General features: G+C 34.1%; 2 protein-coding genes across 3 annotated transcripts; both read left to right on the top strand.

The window, feature by feature from the left end:
* The first annotated feature begins 2959 nt into the window (after window positions 1-2959).
* On the top strand, window positions 2960-5099 carry LOC109194128 (uncharacterized protein At1g28695-like). Its single transcript, XM_019345031.1, has 3 exons — window positions 2960-3241; window positions 3637-4020; window positions 4500-5099. Exons 1-3 carry the CDS (start codon window positions 3065-3067, stop codon window positions 5007-5009), a joined length of 1071 nt encoding a protein of 356 aa, XP_019200576.1. The 5' UTR covers window positions 2960-3064; the 3' UTR covers window positions 5010-5099.
* Window positions 5100-8572: 3473 nt separating this feature from the next.
* On the top strand, window positions 8573-11996 carry LOC109194130 (polyadenylate-binding protein 2). 2 transcript variants are annotated; one of them, XM_019345034.1, is made up of 6 exons: window positions 8573-8867; window positions 8960-9062; window positions 9771-9841; window positions 10560-10751; window positions 10832-10962; window positions 11607-11996. In XM_019345034.1, the coding sequence occupies exons 1-6, from the start codon at window positions 8742-8744 to the stop codon at window positions 11653-11655; spliced, it is 672 nt and encodes a 223-aa protein (XP_019200579.1). In that variant the 5' UTR covers window positions 8573-8741; the 3' UTR covers window positions 11656-11996. The 2 variants fall into 2 exon arrangements, with proteins under 2 accessions (XP_019200579.1, XP_019200578.1); XM_019345033.1 differs by having other exon boundaries at window positions 8957-9062.
* The last annotated feature ends 574 nt before the right edge of the window (window positions 11997-12570 follow it).

The following is a 12570-nucleotide window of genomic DNA, read 5'->3' as shown; positions in this document are numbered from 1 at the left end:
CAATTGTACATTACTTTACAAATATTATACTATTATTTTTTTATCAGACAAAATTGTTCTTACATCATTGTCAGACCTGCGCGGCCTAACTACAAAGTTGTTGATCATAAATACAATTACACATGGACTCTAAAAACGATAGGATCATTTTCAAAATAATTGACAATGTTAACATCCTACTAGCTCCAATTGAACAAGTTTACACATCAAAATTTTATCAATGCATGAAAACTTCTAAAGAAATTTGTAAGTTAATTTTTACTATATCATTATATTAATATATATTATAACCATATGTTTTGAATTATTTACTATCATCCTCTATTGACAGTAATTGTAGCAATTAACATAGACAAACTCTCAAAACAATTTGTCAAAACAAGGAATGGAAATTAAAAAAAAAAATCATTGATTTCATTTTTGTTGAAGAAAAGTATGTACGACACTTTATTACTCTTATTAATTAAATAAATTAGTAGCTACAACAAAAAATAATACATATGAATTTAATTAATTTAGAATTAGATGTTAATAATGCTTTATTTATTAAAAAAACTTTAAAGAAATATAATTTCATTAGTTATATTATCTTTACTTTCTACAATTCAAAGATTTCTTACTTTCAAATTATTAATTTATTATATTCACTATATTGTTCATTGTCTTCTTTTTTTACATTATCTTGTAATTAAATATCAAAGTTATAATACAAAACATGTTTTATATATATATATATATATATATATATATATATATATATATATGAAACATGTAGGGAAAAAACTACCACCACTAAATATCAATAGGTGTTTGTACGCTAAAGAGTTCATATTACAACTAAAATCTCAGTCATATACACAGCAAGGCAAATCTAAAACTTCATACACCATAATCTTATTGCATGATGAATCCCTCTATGCTGCTACCAGTAACCTAATTGCATATGACACACTACCAATAAAATAAAAAGACATGTACTAAAGATGAAAATAATAACAATGCTACCCAAAGGGGAATTAAGAAGAATTAGAGAAATTTAAACCAAAAGTAGTATTTATTTAGACTATCGTTTTAAGACTAAGTATTTAAACTAACGTTATTACAAAGTTGCAAACATTTATTTTAGTGACAATTATAATCAATCTCTCATATATTACCTTGCATTTATATACTTTAAATTACCGATTTAAATAAACAAATTCAACATTTATTTATCTATGCATGAACATCTCCTATATAATATTGCATTGATATACTTTGAAATACTTATTTAAAAATAATTATTGGGCATTATCTCATTCGCGCAAAGCGCGTAAAAAAACTAGTGATGTTGATAAAAGTCAATAGTACGTCAAGTCTATTTATGATTTAATTGAAAGACATAAATAAAAAATTAAAGTAAGCATCAATAATCAAGAGACTATTTCAGGAAGTAACTTTATTATAGAAACTCCAATAAGAACATCTAGTCTAGAGATTAAAATGGTTGGATCATATCACCCTCTTTAAAAAAATATATATATTATTTAAAATATGATATTAAATTTCATACATACGTACTGTTACAATTCAACAAAGCTCCCCACTTAATTAATAGCTTTTAATCTTGGCAAGTCTCTTAATAAAGTAATAATGGGGGGCAGTAGGTAGGGAGGTAGCTTCTTTGGTGCGTGAGGCAGAGGCTTTAATTTGGTAGTGAGAAAATCTTTGAGTTGGTTGAAGGATCGTGATTATGATGATATTATAATTGAAACGAATGTGAAGCAACTGATTGATCAGCTTGCAAAGGAGAGTCGAACGTGTTTTGGTTTGATTGTTCACGATATTCGTATTCTTTTAGATATGTTTTTAAATACTTTTTGTCGTTGTGTTAAGCGTTTTGTTAATCAGGTGGTTCATCGTTTAGTTATAAACGCTAGTCTTGTGTTGGGTACTCGATTTTGGTATGATACCGGCTCTTCTTTTATTTTCCAAGCTCTTTGTAATGACGTTTTGCATTTATAAAAGTATGTGGTTTTCTTCTCAAAAAAATAAAGTAATAATGAGTTATTTTCACTTTTGGTCCAAGTACCGAAGTACGGGACCATTTCTACATTTGATCTACGATTATTAAATTTTTTAGAGATGGTCTAACAATTTTTAAATTGTTGTCAAATTTGGTCTATAACTATTAAAACTTCTAAATTTGGTTCCATTAATTTTAAACCATTGCTACATTTGGCCCATCCAACCTGAATTTTAGTTACTCCGTATATATATTGATGATAAATTTTCAAAAAAATGAATTAATTTTCTAATACTTTTTAACTTAAACTTTTTTTTTCCCTCCCAAATCACTTTATTATTTTTTCCCCTAATGGACTAACTAAAGTTATGAACTATTATATTTTATCAAATTTATAAGTTAATACATGGTGTTAAATTAATGATATTATGATTATAGAATACAAATATTATATACAAACTTTAATAATATTAAAATATAAGTTAATAAAATTATATTACAAATTTAAATTTACAAATACTAAACATTTTGTACAAAAATATAAATTATTTAATTAGATGGGATATTACTTGCTAATTTTAGGATTAGAGAATCACTTGATCAAATATGAAAATTTTAATAGTTGGGAACTAAAAAATGTGACAAAGATTAAAAAGTCGTGAGGTCAATTTTAAAAATTTTAATCTACAGAGATCAATTGTGATAATGGTTTAAAAATTGTGGGACCAAAATTTACTCAATTTTAATAATCGAGAATCAAATATAGCAAATATTTTAAAGTCGTTAGACTAAAACTACAAATTTTAATAATCGGAGACAAAAAATGGAAATAAATTAAAATTTAAGAGGGTCCCTCATTTCGTTGCACCATAGTAACTTTTTGTATATCTTGTTTGTATATATAATCTAATAGAGATTAACTATACAATTCTATAAATATAATACAAAGTCCGAACCCAGGCCAAATCTATTTGATCATCAAAGATCACATAAAACAAAGAATCTCCCAGCCGCCGCCGAGATCAACCACCGTTTCCGCCGCCGTCTACCGCCACCGATATGGACTGTGGCAAGATCCTCCCGGTTGCAGATTACTCCCATTATCTTGTATACACCCTTTTGTTCTTTGGTGCCTTCTACATTCTCATCATCTCAAGTAACCCTAACCAGTCCATGAATCCCCCCTATCTCTTCCATAGCCAAAACCCTCCATGCCAACCTTCACCGCCCACCACTGTAAGCCCTTACCTTTCTCATTTTCGATACCGACTTTTTATCTCTCAATTGTCTGCAAAGTGAAATAGCCAATGAAAAAAATACTAAAGACGAATTTGTTGTCCATAAAATGTGAAATCTTTCACCTCGAACACGGTAAATCACGCTGATTTAGTAGTCTATCAGTGGAAGGACTAATGTCTAGTGTCCATAAAGAGGGTAAAACTTAGACACTTCGAGAACTGAATTCTGCGGCTTTGTTCACAATCTGACCACCCATAGCCAACTTAGATACTTGTGTGGGCAAAAAGTGTCATTTTCATTTATATTTTGTTGTTTTCATGTTCCTGGCCTTTATATCTGAATTTAGTGAAGAATGATGACGTTTTGATATTTGATTATATACTTAATTATAGGAAAAGCATAGACTGAAGATGTATAGAGATAAGCTGGAGGAGGCGTTAGCCGGAGCGTCGACGGAGAATAAGACGGTGATAATCGCGGTGGTGAATAAAGCGTACGTGGACGGCGACAAGTCGATGTTGGATCTGTTCTTGGAGGGGTTCTGGGTAGGGGAAGATACAAGGGCGTTGGTCAAACACTTGCTGATCGTCGCCGTCGACCAAACGTCGTACGAGCGTTGCACGTTCTTCGGGCTTCATTGCTACAAGCTCGGAACGGACGGCGTCGATTTCGTCGGAGAGAAGGTGTTTATGTCGCCGGACTTCTTAAAGATGATGTGGAGAAGAACTCAATTCTTGGGTGACGTTCTTAAACTCGGTTACTCCTTTATATTTACGGTATGTTTGGTTTTTTTTTTTTTTTTTTTTTTTTTTTTTTTTTTTTTTAAGAATATATTTGTACGTTTTCTTTGCTTCTTATTTGAAATTGATAATTATGAGAACTAATTCATCAAATAGGCCTAGGAGACTGTAAACTTGTGAAGGATTGCTCTTCAAGATTTAGGTCAGGTCCCTCAGTGAGAATTGTAACAGTGCAATCATATAGTATTTACAGTGCAATCCTTCACAAATTGTAACAGCCGTTCAGCCTTGTTAGGCAAAAGGGCGGTTATGGAGAAATGCTACATGACTTTTAAATTTGTTTCCTAATAATGGAGGGCTTTATTAGTGTGGGAGTTACTTTCCTAAATTTATGTGGCATAATTATGAGAATTTATGACTTTAATTAGTAAAATATACTTTGATACTTGATAGTATGTTCACCCGTTATCATCACATAAAACTTACCAAATATATTCCATTTTATGTGAGTGCAGGACACTGATGTATTATGGCTAAGAAATCCATTCCCCAGATTAAGTGACCTAAACGAAACCCTAGACCTTCAAATCAGTACAGATCTCTTCAACGGCGATGATCGGTCGGAATCAAACCCGATCAACACCGGCTTCTATATGGTCCGATCCAACAAAAGAACCATCGCGTTGTTCGATTCCTGGTACGGACTGAAAAACTCGTCGAATGGAAAGAAAGAGCAGGACATGTTGAACCAGTTAATTAGCCAAGGCGTGGTCGCAGAGCTAGGGCTGAAAGTGAAGTTCCTGAACACTCAATTCTTCAACGGATTTTGCCAGGTTAGTCGCGACGTTAAGTCCGTCGTGACGGTGCATGCGAACTGTTGCCGGACTATAACCGCCAAGCTAGCTGATTTGACGGCGGTGATTCACGACTGGCAGAGGTTTAAAAGCTTCGCCGGCGATGCGAACCAGACGGCGGTGTTTCGTTGGTCGCCGCACTATCGCTGCAAGGATTCATGGAGACACTGATGCATGTGCTATATATATATAATGCCTGTACTGATATGTGTGTAGTATAAATGTTTCGTAGTATGATTTTTCGATATAATTAAAGATTAAAAGGAGACTTTATATGTAGTTTTTATTGTATTAAGACTATTATTCTGAATTATAAGTATAAATTGTGATATGAATTTTTGTACCTTATGACTATAAATTATGTACCTTATTTTAATCTAATGTCTATAATGTTATGTGTTTTGTGTTGTAATTTTTGTATTTTGTGTTATAAAATTTCATACCTAGCTAGTTATTTATATTTAGGATTCATAATATTACGTGAATAGGTGGTAATGGGTGAGGGTATTGGGGGAATTTTGTATACCAGCGTGGGTATGATATATATATATATATAATAAAGTTCAAATGCGGCGGGGTCTTTCCGTGCGGCGGTGCGGCGGAATTTCAGAATACACCAACAGTATTAACAATATGCACCAACAGTGTTAAAAAAACACACCACAATGAAATGCAATAAAACATCACAGAATACACAACAGACTCAAAAAATACACCATATAACTCACCACCCCCAATGGTGTATTTCTGAACAGTGTATGGTGTTTTTACTCACACCTAATGGTGTGTGTTTGGTGATGCAGGGCTCTGTTTACTCTGTTTTTTGTGGTGTATTTTCCTAATGTTGATGGTGCATATTTGTTGAATTATTGGTGTTGCCGCACCGTAAGACACTGCCGCACCTGAACCCGCCTCTTTCTCTCTTTCTCTCTCTCTCTCTCTCTCTCTCTATATATATATATATATATATATATATATATATATATATAAGTTTATGTATATTTTATAATTAAAAATGCATAATGAATAGGATTATCATCTCATTGTCTTAGGTTTTTTGTTTATGAAAATTGAATAGGAACAACACAAATAGCATCATGAGTAAACACTTAATATACAATTTATACTACCAACACAATTTTAGTTCAAATTAAGAACTAACTTCATTGATTCTTATTACATTTTAGAGTTATGTTCAAACATATAAAAAAAATCTATGTGATGATTAGAATTGAAGTATAAACTTTTTATTAGATTTAAATGTAATATTAATAATTAGAATTAGAATTACGGGTTGAGTATTACTCACACTCGCAAAATCTCTGCGGAAGCGACTATGAGGTAGAAATTTTATTACCCGCGCGTGTGCGATAGTGAGTTGAGAATGTGGGTGCAAAAGCGGGAGATATATCCTCCGATCCGCACTCATCCCGCCTCGCAAATTATGCCATGGAATCGTGTTCACCGAGAATGGTGAACACAAGGCAAAAACGACGTCGTTTTTAGGCAAAAAAAAAAAATTCATGGATGTGGAGTTAACGGCGCGCGTTTGATCAAATTATGAATTTTCTGTTATGAGATTATGAATTTTATAAAAATTCATAATCTCATAACAGAAAATTCATAATCTCACAACTGAAAATTCATAATCTCATAACAGAAAATTCATAATCTTATAACAGAAAATTCATAATCTCATGGTTCCAAAGTGAATGTGTAGGCATGGTTCCAAAGTGAATGTGCAGGCATGGATTCATAATTTATGAATGTCCGTGATTTCGGACGGGAATATGTAGGCATGGTTCCAAAGTGAATGTGCAGGCATGAATTCATAATTTATGAATGTCCGAAATTATGAATGTAATGAAAATTCATAATCTCATAACAGAAAATTCATAATCGCATAACAGAAAATTAATAATCTCATAACTGAAAATTCATAATCTTATAACAGAAAATTCATAATCTCATGGTTCCAAAGTGAATGTGTAGGCATGGTTCCAAAGTGAATGTGCAGGCATGGATTCATAATTTATGAATGTCCGTAATTTCGGACGGGAATGTGTAGGCATGGTTCCAAAGTGAATGTGCACGCATGAATTCATAATTTATGAATGTCCGAAATCTTTGTTCACCTCAAATTAAAGTGAAACCGCAAAATGTGAAAATAAAGAAAAAAAGTCACACAATTAATTAAGAAAAAAAAAAGATAAAGAAAAAAAGATAACGGTGTACTAACACCGTTGGAACCGTGTTCACCATGAATGGTGAACACGGTTCCATGGCATAACGTCCAATCGTTATGCTGTGCATCCGTATGCACCATGCATGGTGCATACGGATGCCAAAACGACGTCGTTTTATTAAAAAACGCGTGTTTTCCCTTTAAAAAAAATTCAGGTTCGATTCCCAGCAACAACATTATATTGTTCATTCATTCTGGAATTTTAGTTCATAAATTATGGAATTATAGTTCATTGATTATGGAATTATAGTTCATCGATTATGAAATTGTAGTTCATCAATTCTGAAATTTTAGTTTATAGATTATGGAATTTTAGTTCATTCATTCTGGAATTTTTAGTTCATAGATTAGATTATGGAATTATAGTTCATCGATTATGGAATTTTAGTTCATATGTTGTTGCTGGGAATCGAACCTGATTTTTTTTTTTTTAAGGGGAGACGCGCGTTTTATTAAAACGACGTCATTTTTGCATTCGGATGGACAGCATAATTTGCCCATAGCATCTGATCCCGCCTCATTGCCATTTCTATACGTGAACCCCTGGTTCATGATATAAATTGCTCACTACATGGAAGTTAGCTAATGGAGCATATGATTATGATGGCAAATTATGCTATGCGCACGGCGCTAAAACGGCGTCGTTTTCACTGTTTTAACTATAAAAAAAATTTGTTCGAAACGCCGTTAACGGCGTTAACGGCATATTCGTTATGAAATTATGAATATACAGTTATGACATTATGAATTTACAGTTATAGAATTATGAATGTATAGTTATGGAATTATGAACTTACAATTATGAACATAGAGCTTCGAAAATTATGAATGTTCGGTATGGAATTATGAATATACAGTATGTAATTATGAATGTACAGTTATGGAATTATGAATGTACAGTTACGGAATTATGAATGTACAGTTACGGAATTATGAATGTACAGTTATGAAATTATGAACATAGAACTCTGACATTATGAACTTACAATTATGAACATAGAGCTTCGAAAATTATGAATTTACAGTTATTGAATTATGAATGTACAGTTACGGAATTATGAATGTACAGTTATAGAATTATGAATGTACAGTTATGGAATTATGAATGTACAGTTATGAAATTATGAATGTACAGTTATAAAATTATGAACACAAAGCTGTGAATATATGCTCCTATAACGAAGCGGTCTGAAATTAAATTTAAAAAAAAAAAAAAAAAAAAGAGGGAAGATAACGGTGCCTGATGGCACCGTTATCCGTGCCCATGAAGCACGCTGGGCACGAGCCCACAGCATAACTATCCGATTATGATGGGACGACATTGTTCTATAAAGAAGGCTAGCCCATTTATAGCAAACTCCATTTAAAATAGGATTCAGGAACGATTGGGTCGGATTATTCGGGGCAGCCCAATAAGTTAGCCCCAAGATGGCAAAAAAAGAAAAACAAAACCGGCCCGAATTCGAACTATATAAAACCGACGGTTTCAACTTGCGCAATTCCCTGTCCCCAATTCTCTCGCGCAAAGCTTACGAAAACCTAGAAAATAAAGCTCAAAATTTGCCTCCATTTCTGTACATATACGCGCATATCTACATCTCCGAAGCATATTCGGTGGAACTCAATTGTGAATACTAGTCAATATATATAGATAGAGAATGGAGAATCCGGAGCAGGAAGAAGATGTTTACGGAGGAGAATTTCCCGAAGAAGGAGACATGGATGCCGATGTCGACATGGCAGCTCTCGCTGAAGCCGAAGCTCAGGAAGATCCTAATGCTAAAGTTCGTTTCCGTTACTTTCTCTCTCTGTTGGTTTTCTGTGTGTAAACAGGCTAGTGCTTGGCTTTAATGGTGTTGGTGGTGAGGTTCAGCAGGATTTGGAGAACATGAAGAAGCGGCTGAAGGAGATTGAGGAGGAAGCAGGTGCCTTGCGCGAAATGCAGGCCAAAGTCGAGAAAGAAATGACCGGTGTTCAAGGTTTAGCTCATTTCAATACAAATTGAACATTTCAACCAGTACAGTATGTGTCTTTGTGTGTAGATTGAATCAGACTTGTCTTTCTGCTCCTTGCATTGTTTAGTTAATGTTCATTCTGTTTGTAGTTTCTTGGTACTGACGAATGCTTCTGTATCATAGTTTGGATTTCAATAGGATGAATTAAACTGAAGCTCCACTACTTTGGCAAATTAATTAATTAGTACCCCAAGGGATTTCCATTTTGAGAACTGGAGCTTCTAGGATGCTCTAAATGTGGGGATTGGAATCTATCTTGTATCTATAAATGCTTTGTGACCTGAATTTAGATCGGCTCATTTTGGTTGATGATAGTGCAAGTTGCCAAGAGTTATGAAATGCAAGAGATGAGGATAGAATAAGAAATGGCCATCTCTTTTGTCACTCACATCTTTGGGCCGTACATTGCGAATAAGAGAACGAGAAAACCAAAATTAGAATAAATTGGGAATTAGGAAATAAGTTCTCCAAATAGGAAATTTGATAGTTGAAGTTATTGTTATCAGCAGAGATGCCTTTTAAGGAACAAAAAACAATGCACTTGCTGGGGCCGCATGGGGGTGGGGGGAGTAATTCTTCATTTCCTTATCCCCAATACCTAGCACTGAACTTTTGATGTCTGATTTGCTTTTAATCTGTTTATTCTTTCTATGTGAATGGACATGTTTGAAGATCCAAATGCTGCTTCTGCCAGTCAGGCTGAGAAGGAGGAGGTGGATGCCCGTTCAATCTATGTTGGTAATGTGAGGTTTAAAACCTTCTGAAACTTTTTTCATTATTATCTATCGTTGTGAGTGATGCAATACTAAACTACAAATCGTTTTATCCTATGTTTCCTAATATTGGAACCTATTATTACTTATTAGTTAATCCAAAGAGTATGTCTTCTTATTTGACTGAACTCAACCTATTAAGGAGATTAAGAAGAAATTTTAATGGGGCCATAACATTTGAATTAATAAGTGGTATATTTTGAGGGTAACCAGAATTCTTGAGCTTTTTCATACTTATAATTAATGAGGAGACTCGGTCAAGCAGTCATTCTGGGCTCAAAAAGCTCTGTTCATTTTGGAGTGCAGAGCTATTTCTTGATGTGCTAACACTGTATTACTCTGCCTGAAGTCTCTGCTCTATTATTTGTTGGGTGACATAAGGGACTAGGATAGGGAGGAAGGGGGAAAAAGTCTTAACATCGGTTACATCGTGCATTCACACTCCACAGGTAAAAACATGAAAATGAATAAATAAATAAATACATCTAACAAAAGAATTTCACAATATTTGTTCTATGTGTCTTAAAGAGTTACACTAACTATTGGTTTCAATGATACAAGTTTATTGGGCCTAGATCAGATGTAAATATATGTCAATTGAAAATAAGTTGTGTATTTTGGTCCAAAGGTGGGGTGCTTTACCTTTTATGCTGTAATCATTTTTCTCATTCACTCTTTTGAACTTCAGGTGGACTATGCCTGCACACCAGAGGAAGTGCAGCAGCATTTTCAGTCTTGTGGCACAGTGAACCGTGTGACTATTTTAACAGATAAATTTGGCCAGCCTAAAGGATATGCTTATGTGGAATTTGTTGAAGTTGAGGCTATTCAAAATGCACTGTTGCTAAATGAATCAGAGCTACATGGCCGTCAATTGAAGGTCTTTAAAGTTCTCTTGCATTAAGCTGGTGACTGTTTCTTATGTGACTTTCTGTAAGTGTTAATTTTGGGTGTTGATAGGTGTCAGCCAAGCGAACCAATGTTCCTGGCATGAAGCAATTTCGAGGTAGACGCTTCAATCCCTATGCAGGGTTCCGATCACGCAGGCCATTTGTGCCAGGTGGAGCGGTCTTCCCTCCTTTTTCTTCTGGGTGAGTCCCAATTGTGCATGATTTCTCTAGTCTTCTTGATGAAATTTTTTTCCTGGTACAATGCAATTTTCTAGTGGTTGCTCCTGCACAGTTTAGTTGGTTACCATACAAGCAATAATTTTTTTTTTTTTTTTTTTTTTTTTTTTGCTGGGGATCTTTGAAAATGTTGTCTTAGTGGTGAATGCTAAAGGCTCTTGTTTTGTACTCTGGGTTGAGGGGTTGTATGAGATATTACTTTGCTCTAGTTCAGGACTTCAGGGATTTTCAAGGCAATTGTGAGGATCAAGTTCATATGACTCTTTGATTGCCCAATAAATTCTTGATGAGAATATCAGCTGATTGAACAGGGAATATCATACTTTGCTTAACTACTTCCCCCTAGTGAACCAACTACCAGCTTCAGTTTTGCATGTTTGTGTGCACTCATTTTCTTATTTCTTTTCCATTATATGACCAAGTTTGTTGATGTCAGAATTTCTTTACCCCATATATTTTAATAAGGAATGACTTCTTCCGCAATATGTTTGAATTTGAATGCCTTTGTCTATTTCATGGTCTACTGACTTACTGTGTAGTCGTCTGATGATTGCACGGAATGTGGGAGGATTATTACTTTATTAGTTAATAATTATTCTCTTCTGCAGGAGGGTTCCAAGGTTCAGGCGGGGCCCAGTCCGCTACAGGCCCTACTGATGATATTACTTGGGTAGTTACTGTGCCACCTGCCCTCAGTTGCATAAAAAGAATTCCTATTCCACGGGTTCTCTTTCCCTTCTTTGAAATGATGTTGAGAGGGATGTTGGTGATAACTTGTAACCTCAAATGTACGGCTAAATGGCCAACTTAATCTGCAGTGTTTCTAAAAACAAGTGTGTTGCGCTGATGATTGATGAATATGTCTTTATAAACTTGTTCATTTATAACGTGCAATTAGGCTGCAGTGCACGGGCAAATTGATGAATATTCCTGTACGACTCTTGTAATTTGATGAGTTTTTCTTCCAGGTTACACAAAATCTAGTGCTCCTGTAAATGTTATTCCAAGCATGTGTATCAGGAATAACAATATTGTTTGTTTCAGAATATTTAACTTGCAGTTCATCACTGATCCAAGTACCCAACAGAGGCAACAAATTCTCCTTTTAGGAGCGGGCTGAGATTGCAGGGTTGCCGCTGTTGCAGTCAGGTTAGAGTTGTGAGACAAATGAGTTGCAGCAGTGATGCTGAAGGTAAGATTAGAATAATAAATTATTATTTAAGGATTTTACATAAAAATATCTAAATTTTTATTTATTTACTTTTAAATATTTAATATTTATTTGTAAATGTGTGTATAGCTCTTATATTTTACTTTAAGTTTTTTTTTGATAACTCAGGTTTTTTTCGATTCCATCCCGGACTTTATAAACTTGTGATCGGGCTTGTGAAGAGGTAAATCAAGTCATTCTAATTTTGAGACAGAGTATATTCCATTTTAGTCCTCGACTATTGTTGCTTTGCCACATTTAGTCCTAATTTTTTAATTTTGCTATATTACATCCCTGACTTTAATGTGATTGCTACTAGTGATCCTCCGTTAAAATTTCCGTTAACCTACCCTTAACTATAA

The sequence above is a fragment of the Ipomoea nil genome, unplaced genomic scaffold (assembly GCF_001879475.1).
Source record: "Ipomoea nil cultivar Tokyo-kokei standard unplaced genomic scaffold, Asagao_1.1 scaffold1932, whole genome shotgun sequence".
Classification (NCBI taxonomy): Eukaryota; Viridiplantae; Streptophyta; class Magnoliopsida; order Solanales; family Convolvulaceae; genus Ipomoea; species Ipomoea nil.
This window is presented reverse-complemented; position numbering and strand designations above follow the sequence as displayed.